The sequence below is a fragment of the Fulmarus glacialis genome, unplaced genomic scaffold, assembly GCF_000690835.1.
Source record: "Fulmarus glacialis isolate BGI_N327 unplaced genomic scaffold, ASM69083v1 scaffold2495, whole genome shotgun sequence".
NCBI lineage: Eukaryota > Metazoa > Chordata > Aves > Procellariiformes > Procellariidae > Fulmarus > Fulmarus glacialis.
Window position 1 is genome coordinate 107,368 of NW_009210961.1, and position 24,076 is coordinate 131,443.

The 24,076-nt window shown below is 41.9% G+C and overlaps 1 protein-coding gene across 1 annotated transcript in view; it reads left to right on the top strand.

Moving 5' to 3' along the window:
• LOC104076449 (calcitonin receptor-like) overlaps positions 1–21,808 on the top strand; it is a gene marked incomplete at its 3' end in the record, with an annotated part of 35,493 nt that extends 13,685 nt beyond the window's left edge. The window contains exons 3-6 of the mRNA XM_009577320.1: positions 366–476; positions 9,236–9,348; positions 14,314–14,405; positions 21,682–21,808. Of these exons, the coding sequence (XP_009575615.1) occupies positions 366–476; positions 9,236–9,348; positions 14,314–14,405; positions 21,682–21,808 (443 nt within the window). The remainder of the gene's footprint in view (positions 1–365; positions 477–9,235; positions 9,349–14,313; positions 14,406–21,681) is intronic.
• Positions 21,809–24,076: the final 2,268 nt, after the last annotated feature.

Sequence of the window (24,076 nt, forward strand, 5' to 3'; positions counted from 1 at the left end):
GAAAAGTGGGTGTCTATAAGGTCTTTGGATAACTGAGCCCCCCCTTACCACTAGTGTACACATTTACGGCCAAGGATGGAAGGAGGATCAAGAAGAGGAATTTATAGGATCAGACCCCACATTCAAAGTTCAGTTCAACAGGCTTAAAAACATTACTTTCTAGTAAAATTAACACCACTAACATCAGGTCAACAAAACCTTGCAGCATCTGAATGCCACTCAAAGTCTAGCATTAACAAGGGGTTTTATTGCAAAAAGAAAACACAATTGTCTGCAGACAGCAACATTCCTTGGGAGGCTAGAACGGAGCAGGTTCAGGAGTGATGGTGTGTGAATTAACTACTGCATTCCTCTTAAATGTCCAGGTCTGTTCTGCAACAGAACCTGGGACGGCTGGTTGTGCTGGGACGACACACCTGCTGGAAGAATCACTGCTCAGAATTGTCCGGATTATTTTCCAGACTTTGATCCGACTGGTACAGTATTTCTTTTTATCATCTTACCTTTCGAAGGAAGTCTTCGAAACGTTCATGCCATTGAGCGGAAGCATGTTTTCAGTGGCATTTTTGAAGCATTGTGAAATCTCAGAGGGTTTGGCTGAAATTAAAATAAATCAAACTTTTGGGCTGCCTAATCTATATATTTTCATTTGTATATTTTCTTTTGTAAAATGTTTTATATGTATTTATATTTATGTAAATATAACCCATGGATTTATGGATACTAGCAGCCATGCAGACTAAGAGAAGTAATTCAAGAACATTTAAAAGGACAAAGGAAAGGAAAAATCAAGGACAAAAATATTGCTAAATAGATATAAGGAAATATATGTGTTTTAAACTCCACAAAGAGTATTGTTTGAAGAAAGACACAGTTGTGTGTTCCACACTCAGGACATGTTGCTCATAGGTGCTTGATGCCACAGAGTGCTAAATCCAGCACAGACAGGGTGTACCAATTGCAGTTAAAAACTATGAAACTAAACATTGAGGGGGGAAGGTATATAAATCTAAAAATTTTCAACAAGGCTAAACCAAAATGTATGTGCCCAACTGGAAAGTAAGGAAACAGACTATTGCATAGCTGTTGTGGTGGGTTGACCTTGGCTGGATGTCAGGTGCTCACCACGCTGCTCTATCACTCCCCTCATCAGCAGGATGGAGGGGGAGAAAATAAGATGGAAAAAAATTCATGGGTCAAGATAAAGGCAGTTTAATAAAGCAAAATCAAAGGCCACGCATGGAAGGAAGGGAAACCAAAAGATTTATTCTCTACTTCCCATCAGCAGGCAACATCCAGCCACTTCCCGGGAACTTCAGTACTTGTAGCAGTTGCTCCAGAAGACAAACGTCTTCCTCCTTTCTCTTAGCTTTGATTGCTGAGCAGACGTCATATGGTATGGAATATCCCTTTGGTCAGTTTGGGTCAGCTGTCCTGGCTATGTCCCCTCCCAAGATCTTGCCCACCCCCAGCCTACTGGTGAGGGCGGAATGTTGGAGAGACAACCTTGATGCTGTGGCGAGCACTGCTCAGCAGTAACGAAAACACTGGTGTGTATTTAGAAACAGAGGAATTTCTAGGCTGGATCAGATCCAGTATGCGTTTCACTGAATCCCATTTGCAGTAGAAGCCAGATTGATCAATGTTTCTGTTCTTTATAAATCAAGCTATCCACGATTAGAGAATTCACCCAGCAAGTGGGAAAATTCCAGTCTGAGGGGATTCAAACCTGCCTCCTAACTTGGATGGAGGAACCTCCCTCTTTCCAGTGGAAGCAGGCATTGGACAGGACGGATTGAAGGATTTGTGTGCCTGGAAAGTGAGCTCGCATGGCAGTGTGACTCTCCACCTCTTGGAATACCCTGAGACCTACGCCATAAACCTTTACAGCAGTTTACATCCCTGAGACAGACAACGGGCACCAAATCACAAAGTCTTGTCTTTTGTGACCTTTTACTTTCTGACACACTTAGTCTTGACCTCTTTTCTGTACAGTGTCATAGTTTTCAAGGAGGAGTCTTGCAGCGGGGCCACGCTCGTGGCTAATCATTGGAGCACCTGGGGGGAAACAGGCTGAGGAGCTGAGACCCTCAACTGGAGGGGTGCCTTTGACCTAGGTCTCGTCTCTGTGGACAAGTGCTTCAACCATGAGGCTATTTGCACCAAAGATGCCAGAAGAGCATTTTAAAAGACTTGACCAAACTTGATTCAGTTCCCAGGCAAAAGTGCCCACGTTCAGGAGAGAGCTTGAGGCTCTGGATCCTGAGGTTGCACAAGCCTTTTCCTACATGCATGTTAGAGGTGCCTCTTGGATGGGGTGTGTACCTTCCGCTTCGGTCCCCGTTTTATTCATTATATCCTCCCCAAGTGTCAACAGCCCCTTTGATAAATATGGCAATTTACTACAAGGCTTCTGCTTTCCCTGCTTCCATGGTTTTCATAGAAAAAAAATTGTGGCACTAACAGTCCTAGTTTATGTATACTCCATGTGCTGTTCAGCTAATACCTCCAAAAGTGGGTGTTGGGCAGCCCTGTGATCACAGAATTCTCCCCATGACTCGAGGTCCTCATCCCTCAGCGCATGGGTGTGATTACAGAGCCACTCTCCTGCTCGCTCCCAAGCCATCTATTCCCAGCTTTTCCACTTGCCTGCTTGTCTCCAGTGACTTGTTCTGAACTAATTGCTCCACTACAACAGCACTCTTCAAAGTAAGCCATCCATGGAGAAGCACCTCACTCCACTTACTAATGCTTATTAGCGCCAAGGTCTGTGGCTTGTACGACTGATTGCAAATCACTCCTTAATGTACAGATGTGTGCTGCAGAGTCTGGCCCACAGCGTGTGCATACTGCAGTTACTCTTTCTGCCACGCTTTAAAACTTGCAGATTTGGGAATTTTTTAGTATTCCTGTTCTCTGTACATAGCCATAGGAGGAAAAGCCTCCTCCAGTAATAATTTCCTGCTGTTCTCTCTGCCATCCTGTTTAGGAACAATACGTGGTCTTCTGGACTCAGTATTTTCCCCTGGCACATCTCTCTTCTCCTTGTCAGCACCTCTGTCAGCCTCTTTGCCTGCATCCTCGTCAGTCGACACTGTTTCCCTGGCTCGGCAGCAGCTCAGCATCTCCTGGCTGAGCCAGAGCCACTTTCCTAGAGTAGCTGTTGAGTCCCCCAGCACATATTACAGCTGCGGCATCAAACCAGCAGGTAGCCAGCCTTTGCTTTACAGGTGGCTGATTGTCACACCAGGACTTAATAAAGTAGGAGGGAGACAAGAAATCGTGGGGATGACCAGAAGTCTTTCAACTGCTAATGGAAATGGCTGCCACTTAGAGGTGGCCAAAAACACAGGTTCAGCTGTCCTGAGAAGTCTGTCAAGTTTTGTGTCACAAGTCGTTATTTCCTTGGGTGACTTATGCCTGTTAAACAAAATACAGCTAGATCTTCTGCTGAGAAACAGAAAATTCATCCTAAAGAACAATGATTTCACAAGATGAAAGCTGCAGTGCCTGTCAGATTTCCTTCCCATTAAGTCTCCGTGATATCCAACCACCTCAGCATGTATTTTATGCGTGCAAGTAACCCCATGGACTTTTGAAGCGAGTATGTGCTGCTTTGGGCTGCACTGAGATCTGCAGAACCACTGTGTATCAGCTCACTGATGGCTAAGTTACTTTAGTTTGAGGCCATGTATAGCTTTGAGTCCTAGAATAAAATGATGTCATTCAGCTTTCTTTCTGTGCTTTGATACTTACATCATTCGTAACTGGAAAAGTGAAACATTATCTGGCAACATAGGATCGGACTGTCCTCCCGTCTGCACCTGTGGGTGCTGTATACCAGCTCTCTGTATCTGAACCCACAACAACATTCAGCATCGATGCCAAGAAGAAATTGCTAGAGTATGTTAGAAAATAGATAAGGTGAAATCATATTCTGGAGAAAAGGGCCCAGAAGCAAAATGATGGAGAATGCACTCCGTGCTCCATTCATTTTGTGTCTGACAACTTCACAACTAACTACCAGATGTAATCCCACTTCTTTCACTGAACTTACATTAGTTCATACTAGATAGAAATCTATGTTCTGAAAGAAGGAAGGACCACTGTGGTAATCTAGTCTGTTCAGTTAGCTAGGACTTCCCATACTTCTTTCCTTACCTGAGTGTCCTGGTTTCGGCTGAGGAAGCTCTAGCCTGTGAAAGGAAACGAGGATCTGAAAGCTAACAGACAAACAGAAACCCCTCTCTACAAGCTGTGACAATTTTGTCCTTTTCAATAGTTGCCTCTTGTAGCATTCTCTTTCTCACAATGACCATCATGCGCAATGTGATAATGCATAAAAACAAATCAATTTTTCTGGAAAACATACCAAGACCTACTGCTTTAACTCCAGTGACAGCAGGAAATTCATTGTCTCATCCACTCCTGACTGTGAAGCTCTGAGCAGGGTTGAGTTTTATATTCCCTTATTCAAGCAACATGCACAGTTTCTCTTGAGTTGTATTTTATATTCATATTTTATCCAGGTTAATCTTTGGTGTAATCCCTTTGAAATTCAGGTCACGCTGAAATTGCTAGGAATTGAATTTGATATGAAAGTAGTATGTAATTCATGCTGGTAATATTCTTGCAAATAAAAAAAAGGGAAATACATTGTGGATGTAATGGCCTTCTGGCAAGGCAGATTTACTGGGGGCAGCAGGAGGAGCAGAGCACTGCCCTGTGCCGTGCCCAAGCTGTTGGGTTTGTCGCAGGGGAGTGTTATATTACGCACCTCGCTCTCCCTGCACGGTGTGTTTGGTCAGGACTAATTTGGTGCAGTCGCATAGCAATGGAGCTGAATGTGCAAGGTGCGCTGTGGCAGCCATACCTTTTCCTTTCACTTTCGCTCCCTTTCCTCTTTGGCAAAGAGCAGTGGTTAAGAGCAGTAGCCACCCCAGCACGGCCCAACTTTGTCATCCGAGGCTGCATTTAGCAAAACTCCACTCAGTTCTCCACGTTGGTGGGTTTCTGTCTTTGGTTCCATTTTGTAAACCCGTTACTCATAACTCTTCATGTGGCTCCAAGAGCAAAGTTTTGAGAAGTGCAATTTGGAAACAGATTGAAACGAAGTCGTCTCCATGCAGGAAAAGGGGGAACAAACTGAATAGCCCTTGCAGACCCTTTTGGATTTACCAGCTGTGATGCCTATGACTATAAGGGACTGGATTTGAGGGACACAGGTGCATCCTTCTCACAGCTGGCAAAATGCACAAAGCATTCAGCTGAGTAGGTTGCCAAGCTGACAAGAGCAGTCATTGCAGATGAGAAATCGTGGCCTTCCACAAACCAGAGAGGGAGAGAGACCTGCTGGGTCACAGCAGCAGCTGCGGCTCCTTCCACCCCCCTGGCTCCTGGCAGGCAGGGAGACCACTTCCTCAGGCATCCCCTAATTCAAGCACCTTCCCAACCGCGGTCTCCCCTCCTGCATACCCAGTCCATCATGTGCTCCTTCCCACCCGGCACTGTGCTCACGTGCCTGCACTCACAGCGGGCAAGGAGCAGCATCCTCGGTCGGCAGGAGCCCCCGGGACCTGCTGGAGCACCCTGAGCAGCGTAGGGAGGGCTGGGCCTGGGAGAGCCCTTCTGCTGCTGCCACAAATACAAATTTCCTGACTCTGCCTAAAAAAGCCAGCTCTGTATTTCTGCTGGTCCTATTCTCCTGTCTGGAAATGATATCTTTTAGACAGTGATAAATAAAACAAACCTGAACTCTTTGTCCAGCTGCTTCTTTTCCTGCTAGCCTTCTGTATATTTCTGTCCTGCTTCTTAGCAAGCTTAACAGCTGTATTTTAGAAGTCAGTTCTTATCCCCACAATGCACAATATTATACAGATTCCAGTTCTGCTGACTGAGACCTTCTGATGTTAGTGATAACTCTTTACATATTAGGATACTGGAATTCAGGTTTTCTAGGGTCTCCATTGTATTATATCAGATGATTTTTTCAGTTCTGAAAAATTTTCTTCTAGAATATTTTACTGAGGATGTAAGTAAATCAGATGTGCTACATCAGCTATTCCCTCATCTGCAAAACTAAGTACTACATAGGTCTATCCAAACAATGGCAAAGAATCCAATGTCTGGTATGTGCTGAGCACACACTGCAACAGAGGAAAACTTCCTTCTACTTCCAGCTTATAACTCAACAATAAATAAAAAAATGGTGTTGACTCTTTTAACATCTGCTAGCTATAGAGTTGGTCTCATTGTAAAAAAACTGATTGATAGAACTATCATGTTTGTTCCAAAGTTATTGGGTTAAGATATTTCCTACATATAAAAGAATGAGTTGTTTTTATGAAAATATGATACATAAAAGCACTATTGGTAGCACAAGCGATACCAGATGCAAAAATATTACTACTGGTTAATCTTTTTAGACACTTCACTACTCCCTTGAAACTGCCCTCGTGGACAAGATTTCTCTTATCCAATTTTCCCAGACAGCTCCTGAAGTGTCTGTCTGTCTAAGCTAACTAGAGAGCCTGCGCAACCGCCTATGAATTGCGTAACTTTGAGGCTGCTAAAGTCAGGTGAGATGAATCCCATGCAATGTCACTATTCCTCCACTTTGAATAATGTGATGCCCAAGTGGTGCCCTATCCAAGCTGTTAGGGTATAGACAGAGCCTAAAAAATTAGTGTTTACATAAACATTTGAAAAATCTTAAAGCACACACTTCCATTTTGCCTTGCTAGTGTTGCCTTACCCATCCTTACAGGTGTGTGTATTTCTTCAGAGCTTACTAGATTCTTCTGGTTAGCATTAAACCCAAGACATGCCCAGGTTCGTAATCCCACACCTGCTACTGGGCCACAGCAGAATAACTTGCAGTAGAACAGTGGTTGGGTTACAGACTCACAGCTTTATTTGTGTATAAAATCATAGATTTAGAAGAGGTGTTTCACCTGTTTAAGTCACTGGGATGGGCAGTGGGGAGGCTTATCCCCCAGCCCCATATTCTGACAACTTCACAGCAAGAAATTGGTGGGCCACGGCCGCTTCCAGACTAGGATCAATTGTGTTTGTCTGGCTTCAAGGAAAAGTATGAGGCAACAGGTTTGTCTCTTAACTTACATTAAACTTCGGCAGAGTGCCTACCTAGGCACTAAAGTACAGAAATGATAGATGATATTACCATCATACTCTATAGCATATTAACAAAAGCCATGTACTTTGGAGAGTGCATGGGATAGTAGGTACGATGTTCGTACACTGTGTTCCGTGGTAGCGTAACCATTAATCTTTTATCTATGACTGAAAACTTTTTCCAGCTTTAGATAATATCTGGCAATGAGTACAACAGGAACATTGCTACACAGGCAGTCTGAGATTATCTCCAAGCTGCAGATGGAAGGCTGAGATAACATGTACTGTTCTTCTTGGTGTTATTGATACATGTATTGATTTTCAACAAGTCCCCCAAAACAATGATTTGTTGTATACAAATCACAGTATTTTCAAAAGTATGCTGTGTTCTGGAGGATTGTCTTTTTTTTTTTCTTTTTTTTTGCAATGTCACTGTATAAAGTGTATTTCTAATCAGAGGAAGATAGCTCAGTCTATACAATCCTTTCCTTGCCAGTATGATCGATTGCTTTCCTTAGGGTGTATAGAGGGAATATGAATATTCCAAATTAATAGATTCATTAGTCATCAGAGCTGACTAAGAAAAATAAATGCAAATTTTGAACAAAAAAAATGAAAATTTTTATGTTCAAATGGTAATTGGCTCTGTAAAAGTGTATTGACTGGAAATGCTGATAATCTGTGTATAAAGCCAATAAAATTATAATGCTAGAATAGGCAAAGGGAAGTCAAGATAGACTTTTTAGACTATTTTAAAAGTCAGAACTGAAAAACTGTGTTTTTCATAAATAAACAGCTGTGTCACCATCTAAGAAAACATCAAATAATTTAAGTTCCTGATCTTATCCTGCCTTTGTTACTCGGGCAAACTTTCCAGTGACTCCTATGTGGCTAATGCTTAAGGGAAGGCCAAAGGAACTAGTCCAAAACTTGACAGGTGATTAGGAGTGACGGTCTGCGCCTCAGCATCCAGGATTTCCCAGGCAGAAATGTGAGCGTGGCTGGGAGGACACCAGCACAGCACACATCTGCGGCTCCTGGCATCCCTCAGAGCTGTACGGTGCTGAAGCCCCGACCGTCCCACTGCCACAGTAAAAGGACGTGTGCGAAGGAGCATGAGCCTGGAGAGCAACCCGGACGGCAGGGCTTTCGGGAAGGATGCCAGAGCCACCTGCGGTGCAGGAATCAGCACCAGAGACACACGTGGAGAGGCCAAACACACATCAGATTATTTAAGCAGAGAACTCTGCAGCCATTTTAAATGAAACTGGACACTTGGGACCTGCGCCAAAATGTTTGCGAGGCTGCATCTCCCAGTGCCTGCATGCTTTGCAGCCCCGGAGCAAAACGAGCGGTGCTCCCGCTCACCCCTGGCAGGATTTAGCTGGCACAGAGGCTGGGCAGGACTCTTCCACCCCTCTGCACTGGCGCCTGGCTGGCGTTGGGGCTTTCACCATCTCCAGCACCCAGGCTCCGGTTTACACACTGCTTGCTGCCCTTTCTCTACACAGTATTTTTAACTAATTATTTCCCTTGATACCTGAAACCCTGCTGCAAGATTCAGTCTGCTGGCATCTGTGTATGGATACCAGCATGTCCTAGCAAGTGTCACAGTTGAAACCAAAAATTTGTTAGATTTGCATGCTAGCCAGTGGGCACATCCATTTTCCAACATCAGTATCATAGGTTGGGATGAGAACTAACGATGTGCAGACACCACTGTGTGTGCCTGCCTGTGCAGACTTCCATCAGGTTCGGCATCAGGGCCTAACGTTATTTTCTCTTCCATAAATAGCTTTCAACAGCCTCTTTAAATGAATTATTATCACATAAATAATTGCATCTGAATGAAGGCTGGGTATATATACTCTACTGCATTCATTCAAGACAAAAGGAGACAGGTAAACGACAAGTATACCATCAGATAAATCTCTGAGAAAGAAGCCAAAACAGAGAAATGTATATTAATTGCACAAGTTTAAAATCCTTTGGATTTTGTTACACAGGCATTTTATTTCCAAACATACAAATTCTTTTTTATGGATTTTTAAATGTGTAATATGCATATGCTAAAATAACTGTTATTGCAATTTATCATCAGAGAGGGCTTCAAAATACTGTGATGAAACTGGAAACTGGTTCCGCCATCCTGAGAGCAACCGAACTTGGTCCAACTATACCCTGTGCAACTCTTTCACCTCTGAAAAATTGAAGGTATGCTACAGTTAAAAAGGCACTGATTGGGAATGGTTTGGGGCTGGGCTAGCAGTAAGACACATATGAGAGAGATCAGAATAGTTCTCATCTTTCAGCTCTGTTTGTTGCACAAGGATTTAATAGCATTGTCCTCGTGATTTTAGCTTATTAAAATTATTTGATGTGTGCTCCAACCTAAGTACAGGTTTGCTACAGGGTAGATAATTTAGTAGCAATTCATGTGACAAGTTTTGCAGCATTTTTCAAATGCGTTTTTTAATTCCTATGATTTTCCCTGATTGTCCAACAGTTATAAAATGATCCTTTAGAATTTCAATTTTGCTTTCTGTAACAAGTATCTTCCAAGCTGTTGATGTCTTCTCTGCAGGGCTGGAAATGTTAACGTAAGTTAAAATTATTTTTCTTAAGCAAGAAATATCGCCCTGTACTCACTCCCTTTGAAAAGAAATATATATGAAAGTACCATTAATCCAGAAAATCCTACAAGCCTGAACACATTTAACTTTAACAGTTTGACTGAAGTCTTGGAGACTATTTACAATAATGAATTAAGCATTTGCATTAATATTTCCAAAATCAAGTTGCTAAGCTGAAAAAGGAGAACTAAATACAAAAGCACCAAAAGAAACAAGGAGAGAGAAATCTAAGAAAAGCTTAAAAGAAATTAAGTTGGGGCAGCTCATGAAAATAAACATATTTCTCAAATGTGAGTGAAGCTCCAGGAAAATCTGATTACAGATTTGTGACAGAATAATTTGTGACTATTTGGAATTGTGGAAGGAAAAGAGTCAAAAAGTTATTTGATTTGGGGTTTGTGTTGGAGAATCTTTTTTTATGCAGCCAAAAAGCAGTATGTGGTTATATTTAGTCATGATCCAGCCTAAAGGGCCTTGGAAAAGTCTACTGGACTAGGCAGGAGGTGAATTCTAAAAGTTTTTGCAGCATGAGGAACCATCATGATAAAATGGGGCTCACCTGTGTGACAAAGAGAGAATAATAGTAACAATCTGAGCTCACAGAGGCATTAAATGGAAGCACCATAAAAATACAATTTTTCCAGATGTTGGCCCATGTAGGGAGGCAAAAAATGTAGTTCTGTTACCTATTATTCATGCCTTCCAGAAGAACGATTTTGAACATCATTCAAGCAAACTGCAGATAGAACACAAAGGAAAATTATACGTACATCGAGATTCTTCTGAACCAAAAAATGATGGAAAATGCAGAAAGAATTTATCTTTACAGAAACGCCAAGTTAGACTATGACCTTTAATCCAAGTCTTCAAATACAGGAGTATGCTTCATTTGTAGACTATTTCCATGTACCTACAGGTAATATAATTAACTGAGTAGGAGGTATTCTTATTAGAGGATTCTCTTTCCTCAAGTGAAGAATTCTAGAGGGACAAAAAAGAACATTTAAGTGTTTCTTTTAGAAGTTTTCTAAGCCCAGGATGACAAAATCTGCATAAGATAAAAATTTGGTGAGTCAGCGTGTCATAAATCCTATATGTCAGAAGGGACATGGCAGATTGCCAGTTCAAGGAGTGCAGAAATTAATAAAATAGTTCATTATTTGTTTGAAGTTAACTGGAAATACCAACATGCTATACTTTAGAGACAGAGCACTTAAAAAAAAAAAATATTGCAGCCAGTTCTTAAAAATGTGGTGGTAGACCATATGCTTTGTTAGTTGACGGTTCAGTCCATTCTGATCTGTCTTTGTTGTTATATTTGGGAAGCTTTTTGAGCAGTTAACCATAGTAAGTTTACGTGGAGTCATCAAAAATGCAGTTATACTATATATACCAGGTATGCAGTTAAACTGATTTAGCAGTTGTACGCTGAAAGGTAGATAGGTTGAATAACCAAGAGTCCTCTGGAGTGCACATAGACTTGCATGTAGCTATCTGGAAGCCTTTCCTACTTTTAGCTGTTTCAGGCTAAGGGTGGTATACAGGAGAGGCAGCAAAACAACATATTTTTGAACAGTTCGTCTATAAATTAAATTCAGGCTTAAAAATTATATCAATCTAATATCATGAAAAACCATAGCAACCACTTAGTATGGAGTGGAAGAAATGTCACATGCACACAGGTAAAAACCTCTCCCACTACTCTGTGTTCAGAAAGTAGTCTCATCTTCTCTGCACTCTGGTCTTCCCTCTCTGGGGTTGCTGGTGCTCTCTTGAACAAGTTGTCAAGCATTTGCGCTCACTAGCAATGTTGTAGTTAGTCTTTGTGAAGGAAAACTAGGAGACCTAGGGTGTTTGCAGTAAATATGCGTAGATTTCCATAATTTGGTGAATGATATTTACACTCGGATCATGTCTGTTCTGCATGGTCAGGATGGTGTAAATGTGACTTTAAAATCTGAATCAGGCCACCACCACTTAGGTTAACGAAAGCAGGAACTGATTCCAAAGTTGTAAAATGACTGAAGAACAAACTAGATAAGAAGATGTGCACCTTTGCTAAGAGGAATGGCTTTGTTTTCTGAATTTTATTCATATTTTTTTTCAAATGAAAGTTTAAAATTACTTGGAAGCACCAAAAAAATGTGAGTCGCAAAACTTAGGGCTAGAGAAAGCAATTCATCTAATCGTTGAAAAAAGGAAAATTGCTCATGCATAACAAAAGAAAAATGAATGAAATGGAGCTGAAAAGAGAATAAACCAGCAGAGGAACTAAGGCCTGCTATCTAGTCTTTTTTTCAGGACAGGCTGATACTATATTAGTGCTTTCAGAAAAGACGGCAATGGTGAAGCCTGGCATGCCATTGTCGCGAATGAGTAGTTTTGAGGCCACTTAAAGAATCATCGGCAAAGGTATTAGCAGAAAGCTCTTTTAATAGAAATTTATAAAAGCGCAACTTAACAGAATTCGATGGCAAGGTTCACTCTATTACTCATTACATGGATTAAGTATACACAGGGGAAATCATGTCAGAATTGTGCTGGAATGATTTGTGCAGAGATTGAGGACAAAAGGGTAAGGGAGACTGCTGACTCACAAGGTTCAGAGAAGGCCCGGCTGGATCCAATCTTAGTCTCAGACTTGGACAACGGTTTATGTCTAATACAAGAAAGGTAAGGAGACCCTCCCGTTGAGTCACGAGGTTCAGAGTAGACCCCCTTGCTTTCTAAACTCCTTCTCAGAGAGGAGTCTAGGTGCGGCTGGATCTACCCCTAGTCTCAGACTTGGTCGACAGTTTATGTCTAAGGGATTAGATGTGTCTAGCAGAAATCTAAAATACATTCATAATTTTAAGCTGGATCACAAGATTTTAGCAGCACTTAATCATTGCAGTGACTTAATTACAGATTATGCTTACTATTGGTTATCTGAATCAATTCACACACACACACGGGACCTAAATCAATTCACACACACATGCCCAAAGCTAAATAAGGTATCTGTTAAAAATTCCCCTTGAGTTTCATGAAATGCTCACGTTAAATGTCTTGGCATTTCTCAATGAGCGAAGGGTTGAGCCCCGAGGAGTGTCTCAGCCGAGGAGTGTTTCAGCCTAGGTCCTGAGGGTTCTCTGAATGTCACAAACCACAGAGTTTGCTAACTCTGAGAAGCGTCCCATTCAGAGGGAGATTCTGGGTGCAGCCCGCTGCAGTCCAGGAGAGCCCAAAGGGTCTCACTTAACACCACTGTTTGTAGGTTCACAGGATGATTGGCTTTAGTCATCAGTAAATTTCCATCCTGGCCACAATCTGGAACAGTAACAATGGTACCGTTCCACTCAAGCTACAATCCAGGTAGGGAATGTTTCAAGGCTGTCAGGGATGATGAATTATCCCCACTCTTGCTCCCTACCTTGGTCAGGCAACAGGTGTTCCTGGTACAGTCAGTGCCGCTCCCCGCCTTAGCCATGCAAGAGTGCCTGGTACAGTCAAGGGATGCTTAACTGCCCAACTCATTACACGAAAGCTACGGCCTAATGGGGGTTCCTGAGATTGTAGAGTGGTCCGGGATTGGAGGGGAAATGCACCACCATAGTCATTTAGCCTCCTGCAGTCTTCTGACAGCTGGGTGATGCTTAAAAGCTTGGCTGAGACCAAAGTATGACATTTCAATATAGAATCATAGAATAGTTAGGAAGGGACCTTTAAAGGCCATCTAGTCCAACCCCCCTGCCGTGGCCCCCCACCTCCAGGTGGGGTCTCACCAGAGCAGAGTAGAGGGGCAGAATAACCTCCCTCGACCTCCACCTTCTCCTTCTCTCAGGAAGATCTCCCTCCTGAGTTTGGTTTCCAGTTCTGAGTTCAGCATTGCGTAGGCAGGGTTTAGATCATTTGTCCCTAGGCGCATCATCCCACTTTTTTCTGTATTAAAGCTCATATGGCATCTTCTTGTCTCCTCAGTTGTGTGAGGCCCTTCTGGAGTCCCTCACTATTATCTGGAAGACCTAAGTATCACCTGGAAACTTAGAGATTTCTCTGCATCGGGTTACTGCTGAATATGTTGAACAAAATGCCATCCCCAACACCAGTCCTGAGGGCACCTGTCCATTGACTCATCTTCAAAAGTGACCATTAAGCTTTTGCTCCCTGTTGTTTAAGCTGTTTTCAAACCATAAAAGCTTTCTTCCAATCCTGCGGCAACTATTTTCTTTAATAATTTTTTTGTGTGGAAATTTATAATGGGCTTTTTGAAAATCCAAATGTATTATGTCTGCTGCGCTCTCCTAGAGCTTGGGAAAGTTAGTGATGCATAGTGTGAGCAGGGATCCCGCCAGTTACTTTAGTGCAGCAGAAACAGATCAACTCATGTAAGAGACACTTATCTCATCTTCAGACCATGAGTCATGCTATTTAATAGATTGCTGATATTAAAAGTATATTGAAAAAGAACCCTTGAAAGAAAAGAAATACAAAATGGGAGGTTGATTTTGTAGAACTCAAGCCTGCAAATTATTCATGCTTGCCTTTTCTTTTTGTTAAATTGCAGATGGCGTTCATACTTTATTATATGGCGATTGTTGGCCATGCTTTGTCTATAACATCCCTGTTGATTTCCTTGGCAATTTTCTTCTATTTCAAGTAAGTGTTTCTTACAGACACTCTCTCTTCTTTCCCTGAGGGATCTCAAGTGGTAACCAAAGAAAAGCTTGGAAGGGGACATGGCAGTGAGAAACAGCTCTTCTGAGTGCCTTTTTATACAATCCTTGTAAAAACGTCTCAGCACAGGGTCCTCTGACCAATGGGACATCTCCCAGTGGTGTGTAGCCAAGATCATGCAGTTAGATTTATCAAGACTGGTGTAAAAGTGCAGCCCATAGGCAAATGGTGTAACTGGGGATGCAGTAAGGCCCTTCATTTACCAGTTGCCTATTGTTCCTTGAAGGGCATGTCCAGCCCCTGGCAGGTGCAGTGACTGCACAGGGCAGTGCTTGGAGCCCCCCAGCTCCTGAAGGACAAGAATACCTTCATCCGATGCTGAAGGACTGAGCTGTTGACTTGAGTAGGTGCTTACAGGACTCGGCACTAAGCGTGAATCTGACATCAGCATTAAAAGGAAAAACAGTGATGTGCTGTATCAGAACTTTAAAGGAGACTAAATTCATATTCACTGAAAGCATTGTAGCTACTGTATGGCAACCTAACTAGAGCATTTAAATCTTGTCCTTTAGTGAACCTGTCTGCACACTATTTATTATAATGTGTCTGCAGTGAAGGAGCAGAAGGAGCTCAGATTTGCTGTCAGACATGTATCACAGCTTCAGTTGCAATCAGTAGTGAAGGGCTGTCTGGGAACAGCCTTTGGTTTTCAGCTCAGGAAAATGGTAAGCACTAGAAGACATCAAAGGCACTGGGGAAAATATTCAAGAATAAACAATGGACAAGATCCTGAGCTATTGTACATCCAGAGCTATGATGACTTACATAAGCTATATTCTTCTAGCTCTTAAGAAACCTTTTTAAGGTATTTCACTTTTGTAACATTACTGTAACTGCAAACTTCCCGGACTGATAGCACACTCAGAAATCAGGGTTGTAATGTCCATTCATAGATACTGTGACGAAACAGGATGAGGCATCAATATAATGACCCAAATGGGATGGTATCTTACTGATTTCAGCAAAGGTGCATCAGTTACTTGTAATCAGATAGCCAGACCACCAGGTCATGACCAGAGATAGGGAAATGCTCACCATCAGTAGAGTATATCTGGAGATAACTGCAAGGTAATCTAAAAGGCCAGGTAAAGTTTTCCAACTTTACCCGGATAAAGGTTTCCAAGGATACAATGGAGTATTCCCCACACTGCACACTGGGAAACAAAGTAAGAGTAATAGAAACAATTACAAATGCTTCTGAAAAAATAACACATACATTTATAACCTGATGGACTTTTATTGCTAAAAAACTTACCTCACTCAAGAATACAGAAAAACCCCAAACTCTTTGAAGAATGCAGTATTCTTTGAGGAGTCAAGAATACGAGGAAAATGGAACACCAAAAAATCTTTTTTTCTTCACAAGCTTCTTGTTTAATAAAGAATAGTTGCACAATAATGGCAACCTGTAGTAATGAAAAGTCCATCGCTGTTGTCATTGTAAGAGTATACTGTTTCAAGTCTATAATTAGCCTCCAAGAAATTATTTCAAGCTGAAATAGGCTTATTTCAAGCCAGAACACAAATAGGCCTGTGTGAGAGTATTAATAAGCGTCTTTCTACATGAATGTCAACAGATTGGAGCCCTTGATGAGCATCCAACATCCAATTTTTTGTTTCTTTATCATCATCCTCATAGAAAGATAAATTATATTCTTTTGTATATTCATCAATCTATTTCAGCAGCTCAAAGACATATATGCAATCCAGAAGTATAGAATACTTCTAGGGATTAGTTATCTTTCCAGCAGCCAAAGAGAATGAATTTTGTATACAGGTCAGAATTTATCGTTTTTATTTAGTTGATGTTTCTAGGAAAATGAAAGCCAAAAATAAGCCCTCCAATCTCCCAACTCAAATTTAACAAATACATCAAATGCATTTTTTTCAGATCTTAGTGACCAAAATAGTAACTGTGAATTATAAGCAGGTTCTAAATTAATACCTTCCCACTCATGCCCAATCATGAATATATATATGCCTTATTTTCAAAAAGAACAGGATTCATTCTCCGTAGAACCTTTATTTTCCAAAGCAGTTTTTCACACTGAAATTTCCAAGTCTGATAAGGGAAAAATTGGTCATTTTTTCTATTCCTTTATCTTGCCTTAACTTAAAACAAAGGGTATTTCTGTAAACATTCAGCTATTCCTTTTTGTCACCTGTAAGGCCAAGGAATCTTAATGAAGTACACCCAGTGCATTTTCTGTCATGACAATTTCATTTTAAACATTTACTATGTCGCTTTTAGTATAGAGTTGTTATGTGTCTAAACTAACTGGCATTTGTTAAGTCTCATGGAATTGGTAGATTTAATGTTCTGCAGCATAAGTGAAAAACTTCAATGCAATGTGACAAACTTTACGTGCTGGATTGTGAGATATCATCAACTTCATTATCTGAATTTCTGAGACATGGTTTTCTGGCCACAAATACACATATGAAGATTTGTAGAATCCATTAGTATATAGCAAACACAAAATTCCAGCTTACATGTGCATAGTAATTGCATAAATTTGGGGAGAAAAAGAACCCCTTGCTGAACCCCCACCTCTAGTGCACAAGGGATAGTTGCCTTGCTCTAAAAATCTGTAGTGAAAGGTGCTCCACAAACCCCCAGGTACCTTGTGCCAGTGCTTAAATCAGTTCTAGCCTAGAGTCCCTGTATTATTCACTCTAAATCTTACATGAAGCACCTTAGCCTATTTCTGGTCCCAATTTTGATCTATATGTACTACTTATCTATGGATATGTTCAGGTTGTGTGTCTTCTAATAGTAATTTTCTTAGTAACATTATGCAAAGCTTCTCCCTGGTTACTTCATCTGCTGCTGGTCCCTGGAAAAGTACACCATGGATGAGGGTGTCCATAGAGGCTGGAAAAGGATATGCTGAGTAAATTGAGAGGCCAGAAGAAGCTGGCATAAATCTTAGGGCTATAGAGTTACATGTGTGTGCCTCAACTGTCAAACAGGAAAGTAGTAAAAGAACAAACCCCAAACATCACCACCACCAAGAGTGAGTCTAGGAAACACAGGAACATGAAATGATTGGACTTTGCATAGACTATAAGAGTCTGTAAGATTGCAAGCTCAAAATAGGTGGATCCAAAATACAGGTTGTGAATTCTGCTAATTTCCAGAGAGGCAGTTTGATAAGTGACTGTGATAACGTGCAGTAATCAGATACAGAGATAGCTAAAAACTCTGCCCAATAAACTGATGAAGTTCCTTCCCATCTATGTAAAGATAAAGAGCACAAAACCACAGCCAGAGTAATGCTTTGAGAAAACTGTAAAGAGCACAATTTAGTCTGATTCGGAATCTTATACCCAGGCTTCAGAGTTCTTTGGGACAGTAAAGACAGGATCTGGTTAAATTGGCTGCCCAAAATGGACCAAGAAGGTGATTCCTTGCAGGGAGCGAGGCAGGATGAGGCTGTCTGACTCACTCCTAGCTCTGAGTCACAGACAACGCACAATCCTGACCGGTCCCAGGCCGTGCTGAAAGACTCATCTTTGCAGCAGCCTTCCAGATAGTAACACACCTCCTCCTCTCTTTCCTCCTCCACTTCTCCTTCCCCTTCCATGACTAATACATGACACAAAGGTTACAGGAAGAAGTAGAGAAAGGAATTAAAACAAAGCGCTGCAAAATGGGGGGACAAAGATCATAAGAAAGTGAGAATAAAGCTATAAGGGAGCAGGGTTCATGCTACTGTCAGTTGTTTTCTATCATCTGGCTATGACAGCAATAGATTATTTGACCTTCAATAGAAGGCAAGCTGCCAATCAGACAGTCAATCAGATAGCAAGAGATGGTTTCGGGGCCATGTAATAGCCTTTGACTGCAGAGGCAGCAACAAACGGTTTGCAGAGGTTGCTGTTTCCCACATATAAGTCTTTCCTGGCAGGGATTTATTTTCCTCTCAGTTTTGGGTATCAAGATTCATAACGATCTGGCATCACAGATGTTGCAATACTTTCGGAAGGGAATACTGAATCAGTAGTGATGAACATCACTAAGCAATGCTAGCTCATAACAGGAGACAGAGTATTCATAAAGTAGAGTGTCTAACAGTTACACACATCATCACATTATTGCAATATTTTTATAATTGCAAACTGAGACCCCATTATCTTATATGATAAAACACAAAAGAAGAAAAGGACTCCTAGCTCCAAATCACTTCCAATTTAATTATTAAAACAAAGACATTTGTATAAAGACAGATGGGGAGTGTAATAAGTCTAGATTTGCCAGAGTAATAGACGGTGTGTTATGAATGCACCTGCAGTCTAATTGCTGCCAAGGCTTTTAAAGGGAGTTGAAGAAGGATAATGGGTGGAAGGATAATTTGTGGAAGTTTGTTGGGAGTTTTCCCCAGGGGTAAGGGAGAGCACAGTAGAAAGCATGAAAATAGTTTGAAAACTGAACAAGTGGGTAGGAGATGGAAAATAACTGGCTGGGGGTGAAAATTGGTATTCCGGTGTTCAAAAATGAGGAGAAATGACAGATTCACAGTGCAAATTTATGAAGAAGATAATGCTAAAGCTCCTTGGAAGCCAAAATATCCTAGTTTAAATAGAGAAGTGGAGATAGGAACTCAAAAGTAAGGGTGAAACTGTGAGTAGATAGGAGGACCTATCTCTGTCAAAGGAAATGTAGCAGACGTGAAACACAGGGGAACCACGAGAAACACAGGAGACTCTGAAACTCTGAGGCACAATTGATAGAGGCATAGTGACACAAAAAACTCACAAGTTTTAGACCCTGATAACTTAGTGATGCCTTCTTCCATACTGACTAATGAAGCAGAGTAGGGAGCATAGAGAAAGATGGGTGGGGAGTGACAAGGAGCCTTCAAAAACACCATGAAGAAATGATTAGGATATCAAGAAGAGGGCCAGGACGAGAGCTAAGACAGGTCAGAGAAGGAGATGATTACAGACGATTGTCAAAACCAGCAGAGAGAATGAATCAAGTAAAGGTTTAGGTTTTGCTAGAATGTTCTCCTCTTGGTGTGGACTGAGTCAGGCAGGTGCTGATGCCATTTTGATGGCAAATACTGAAGGTCGAATTAAAAAGTGAGAGTATGGAAATATACACTTAATGATCCAGATGGGTCTTTAACGTGAAAGCTGGAGTCATGGAAAGAAGGTGGGAATTCTGAGAGGAAAGTAAGAGAGCAATGCAGGAGTAAAACTAAGAGAGGGAGGCAGGCAGGGAAAGGAGCTTGGACAGCAAATGAAGGCAACATGCAGTGAAGGACAGTGCAATTTAATAGAGGAGTAAAACTGGCAAAAGTCAAGCGGAGACTGAGGAAGGAGAGGAATGGGAGTGGAGGCAGGTGTGCCTGGCAGAGATTATCACAAAAGACTGTCTCTCTGTACTGGTAGCCATGTAGAGAGGCAGCTGGAGAGACAAGGGTCTGCATCTCTGTGGCCAGGAGCTGAAGAGACTGCTCTAAGTAATAGGGAAATTTTTATTTCTGCAAGAGAAAGACAGCGGGAGATGGGCACGTGATAGTGTCCCAAGAAAAGTGGGGTCAGTAGCATAGGCGAAGTATAGTGATGGAGAATGGGGAGAAAGGAAGAATCAGGACTGGATAAATACCACCAGAGCTTAGGAGCAGAAAAGAAACGTTAGACTGGATTTGTGATGGGGGCAGATACAGATGGAGTAAGCACAAGAACACAGTGTAGGAAACACAGCTCCAAAGAATGGTCTGTTTTGCCCAATATCCTGTCCTACAGTGGATCAAACTGAAAGTGCACCTAGCCCCATATCTGGTGCTCAACAGTTGCCAATAGCTGATGCCGAAGGAAGAATATAAAATCAGGGCAAGTGTAAAGAGATACTCTCATTCCTAGCCCCTGGGACCTGCATCTCATGGACATCCTGAACCAAAGGAGGTGTCTTGGTAAATAAGGAGGTCAACAAAAGTGATGAGCATGGCAGGATGATGATGATGACCATAACCAGAAAGACGACCTCAAGCTGAAGGAAGAATTCCATCCAATGACTCAGAAAATAGGTGTAAGGAGAACTAAGACTGAATGGCGGATGACCAAGGAGCTAAAAAAGGAAAATAAACAAATAAACAAACAAGCAAAATAAGCAGGAAAGAGTTCAGTTGGTTAGCTTAGCTCTCTGTTTTTAAAGAAAGTGCATTCCGCATTAGCCTCCACATGCAGAGCATCAGAAAGTCACAGCCTGTGCTCCATTCCAGACTGCAAAAGACTCCCAGTGCCGAGGGGGAGGCTTGTCTCAGTGGGACAGCAATACTTGCTCTTAGCTGGTTTTTACCTACAGGTTTTGCCTGCGTGCTCTCAGTGATCACTGAATACAGACATCACAGCATTATCTAACAACTCCATGATTGCCTTTCTGAAATCACCTCCTGCCAGCTCTGGGCTGTGCTCCGGGGCATGGAGCGCTGCGGGGGCGTTGTTCTCTGCATCAGGGGTAGCCGAGGAGGTGCCATGAGGATTTGGGCATGAATTAGAAAGGGGAGATGGTTCAGGTCTGAAACCACAGTCATGATTCGGTTGCACAAGAATCCTGTGAACTTCTCTTGTGAAATTCTGCTACCCACAATAGCAGAAATCCTACCCTCCCCAAAATCAGCCATTCAGAAAAGATTGCTGCTCCTTCTGAGCAGGAAAACAACCTCTTCTGATTTGGGATCTCAGCTGGAGTTAGAAATATGCAGGATACCAACACAAATCCCCCTGTAATTTAAGGGGATTCCTGCCCAAAGCTCCCATCCCGTCTCACCACTAATTCCTAAAGTAGCAAATAATTTTCATCTGAATATTTGAGAAATGGAGTCTCCAGGGAACAGTTACTTATAAAGCACTATTCCTGATGTTCATTACTTGTATCATCCGCATCTAAATTCTCAGGGTTCTGCTTCACCACTTAATATCTCGATTACCATGAAATAAAGAAAGGCATCAAGGGCTGAGAATGTAGCCGGATGGCTCTTTTCAACATGGTCTAAAAAGCATCTGGTACTAAACAGGTGTAAAAACAAAACCAAAAATTTGTAGAGGTTATGGCTGCAATGCAAGGCATGTATTTTCCGATTACGCCTTGCCAAAAGGCATTCTTGAGAGACTTCTTGCCAGAAAGATCTTGTTAAACTGACATCAGAAGAAAAATACTAATTTACAACGTGTGCTACATGTTTTTCAGGAGCCTCAGCTGTCAAAGGATAACACTGCATAAGAATTTGTTTTTTTCTTACGTGCTGAACTCCATGTTTACAATTGCCCACCTCATTGCTGTTGTACCTAACCCAGGCCTTGTAAAAAGAGATCCTGTAAGTACTGCATGACTCCTCTCCATCTTAACACCCAAGTAAAATTACTACGGCCACGCCAAAACCAGACATTCCCATTCACCAGCTAATGACAGCTGTCTGGTAACACACGCACGGAGGGTGCAGATTCTGAGAATTTCACTCAACCTTGCTCAGATCTTTCACCAAGCAATAAAAATCTTTGAATTTGGTACAAGAGGGAGAAGCCTCAGACTTGCTCCAGCCAGCCCATCCGTCTAAACGTGTGTCAGATCCCCACCGCTCTTGTGTCAGATCCCCACCGCTCTCAACCCTACCTACCTGACATTTCCCAACGAAGCCCCCGACAGGACAGGTGCTCTCGGTGGCCGTCTGTCCTCTCTCACAGACACACACACTGGGGAGGGGCAGGGATGGAGAGGGATACGGCTTTTTTCAAAACCCCCCCAAAAGATGTTTGCTACATTTTTTTCTTGGGAGGTGGTAAATCAAAGCAATAGCTTGCTTCACAGCTCTTAGATAGTGATACAAATTGTGCCGGCTCCTCAGCTGATAAATATGTGTGGCAGATCTCAGTCACCCAGCTCTGACCTTGCTCTCTAACAGAGCGATCGCATTGTGCTTGCCGTCGTTACAGCAGCCCCGGCTGATGGGAAATTAATGCAAGCCTGGGAACCTCTCAAGTTATGTCACAACACTCATCAGCTTGCCTTCTAATAAGATCGTTCAATTACAGTTCAACCATTTATCCGCTTTGAATTTTGTGAAAGCAATTAAATATTAGCACCTGATATTATCTGATCACATCTGTCTGAAATGTGTGCTGGTTAAGTAAGCTAATTAAAGCTTACCGGTTAAGTAAGCTAATTAAAGCAGGAAATATATAGACTAAAGAAAACGTCACCCGTTCCAGGGACCATCTGGAGATTAAAAAATAGAAAAGCAGAAGAATAATTAAAAAATCACACATTTTGTTTCTCCTTGCTGCATAGCATCATACCTACGTAGCCTGTGCAAGAGATGCAATGAAAATACACTTGATATTTGAAGATAAAAAGCTGGCATATGATATCAGACGCCTAAATTGAAGCAAGGTCATTACCTCAGGGTTAAGAGTGATACTTCCTAGCAGCAGAAGTAAATTATCTGAAGTGCTTTAAACTAAAAGTTGACGCCGTGGCGAGGACTCCTATGCTCTAAGATTTCATTAAAAACCTGTATCTAGTGCCTTTGGGCTGGATCTTTATTTGGAGTGAAATCTCGACCCCAGTGAAGCCAACAGAGCTCTCAGAGGCTTCAGTAGAGCCACATAGCCCCAGGACAGGTACTGGCACGCTGAGCATCACCTGACGAAAACCCCAACCTCTGTTGCTATGGCAACAGACAATATAGAAATGACATAAGTGGTTACCTTTGGAGGCTGTGGAGCCCCAAAGCAGTGCAGAGGTTCATGTATGCAGTTAGCTTTCAGGTCTTGGTCTGGACTATGAAGAGAACCCTTAGTGCTGAATACAGGCACGGAAATCACCCAAGCCGGTGTCCTTCCACTGATGTTACTGAATATAGCTGTGTTAGCAAACCTGGCCGCAGCTAGTTAGCTAAGCACGTGCTTTGGTGAAAAAAGCCCTTGTTTTGCATTTTCTTCTTCCAAACAAAATTTGCATGTCTTTGACTCAGCAGTGAACTGCTGTCTAGAGGCGAGGTGCAAAACTTGGGGCCAGAAGACCTGGGGTCTCCCATTTTTGTTCTGCAGTCAAGTACGGGATGAGGGTACACTCACTGCTTGATCTTGCCTCACTTTCTAGATTTCCCTTCCTTAAAAAAAAATCAGAAAAAAAGGAGAGGTGACCTGCTAATATGTTCAAAGACTTCCCAACATTACTAGAAAGTGTATTCTGTTATTTTAGTAACATAATAAACTTGTAAATACATGACTGGGAAAAGAAAATGAACTGCCAAGGGCAAGTTTTTAACACATGATGAAATTACATATAGTCTCCATATGAGTATATGAAGACTTAAAGGATTTATGTTAAAAATTTACTTACTCCACCATAATATTCTTATTTTAATGCCAATTAACAGAGCAAATGAAGGTTTTATAGCTTGTTTTTTTCTATCCTTACTGCACCCTCTGTTTTATTAAGTCCATTTTAAGATGACTACTTCTGACTTTCTGTAGTTTGCTGCATTTATCCACTTTCCACCTGTGCATCTTCTGAGCTTGACAGGCTCATGTGTGTATGGCTCCTACCTCCAATATATACAGAAATACTGAAGTGTGTAGAA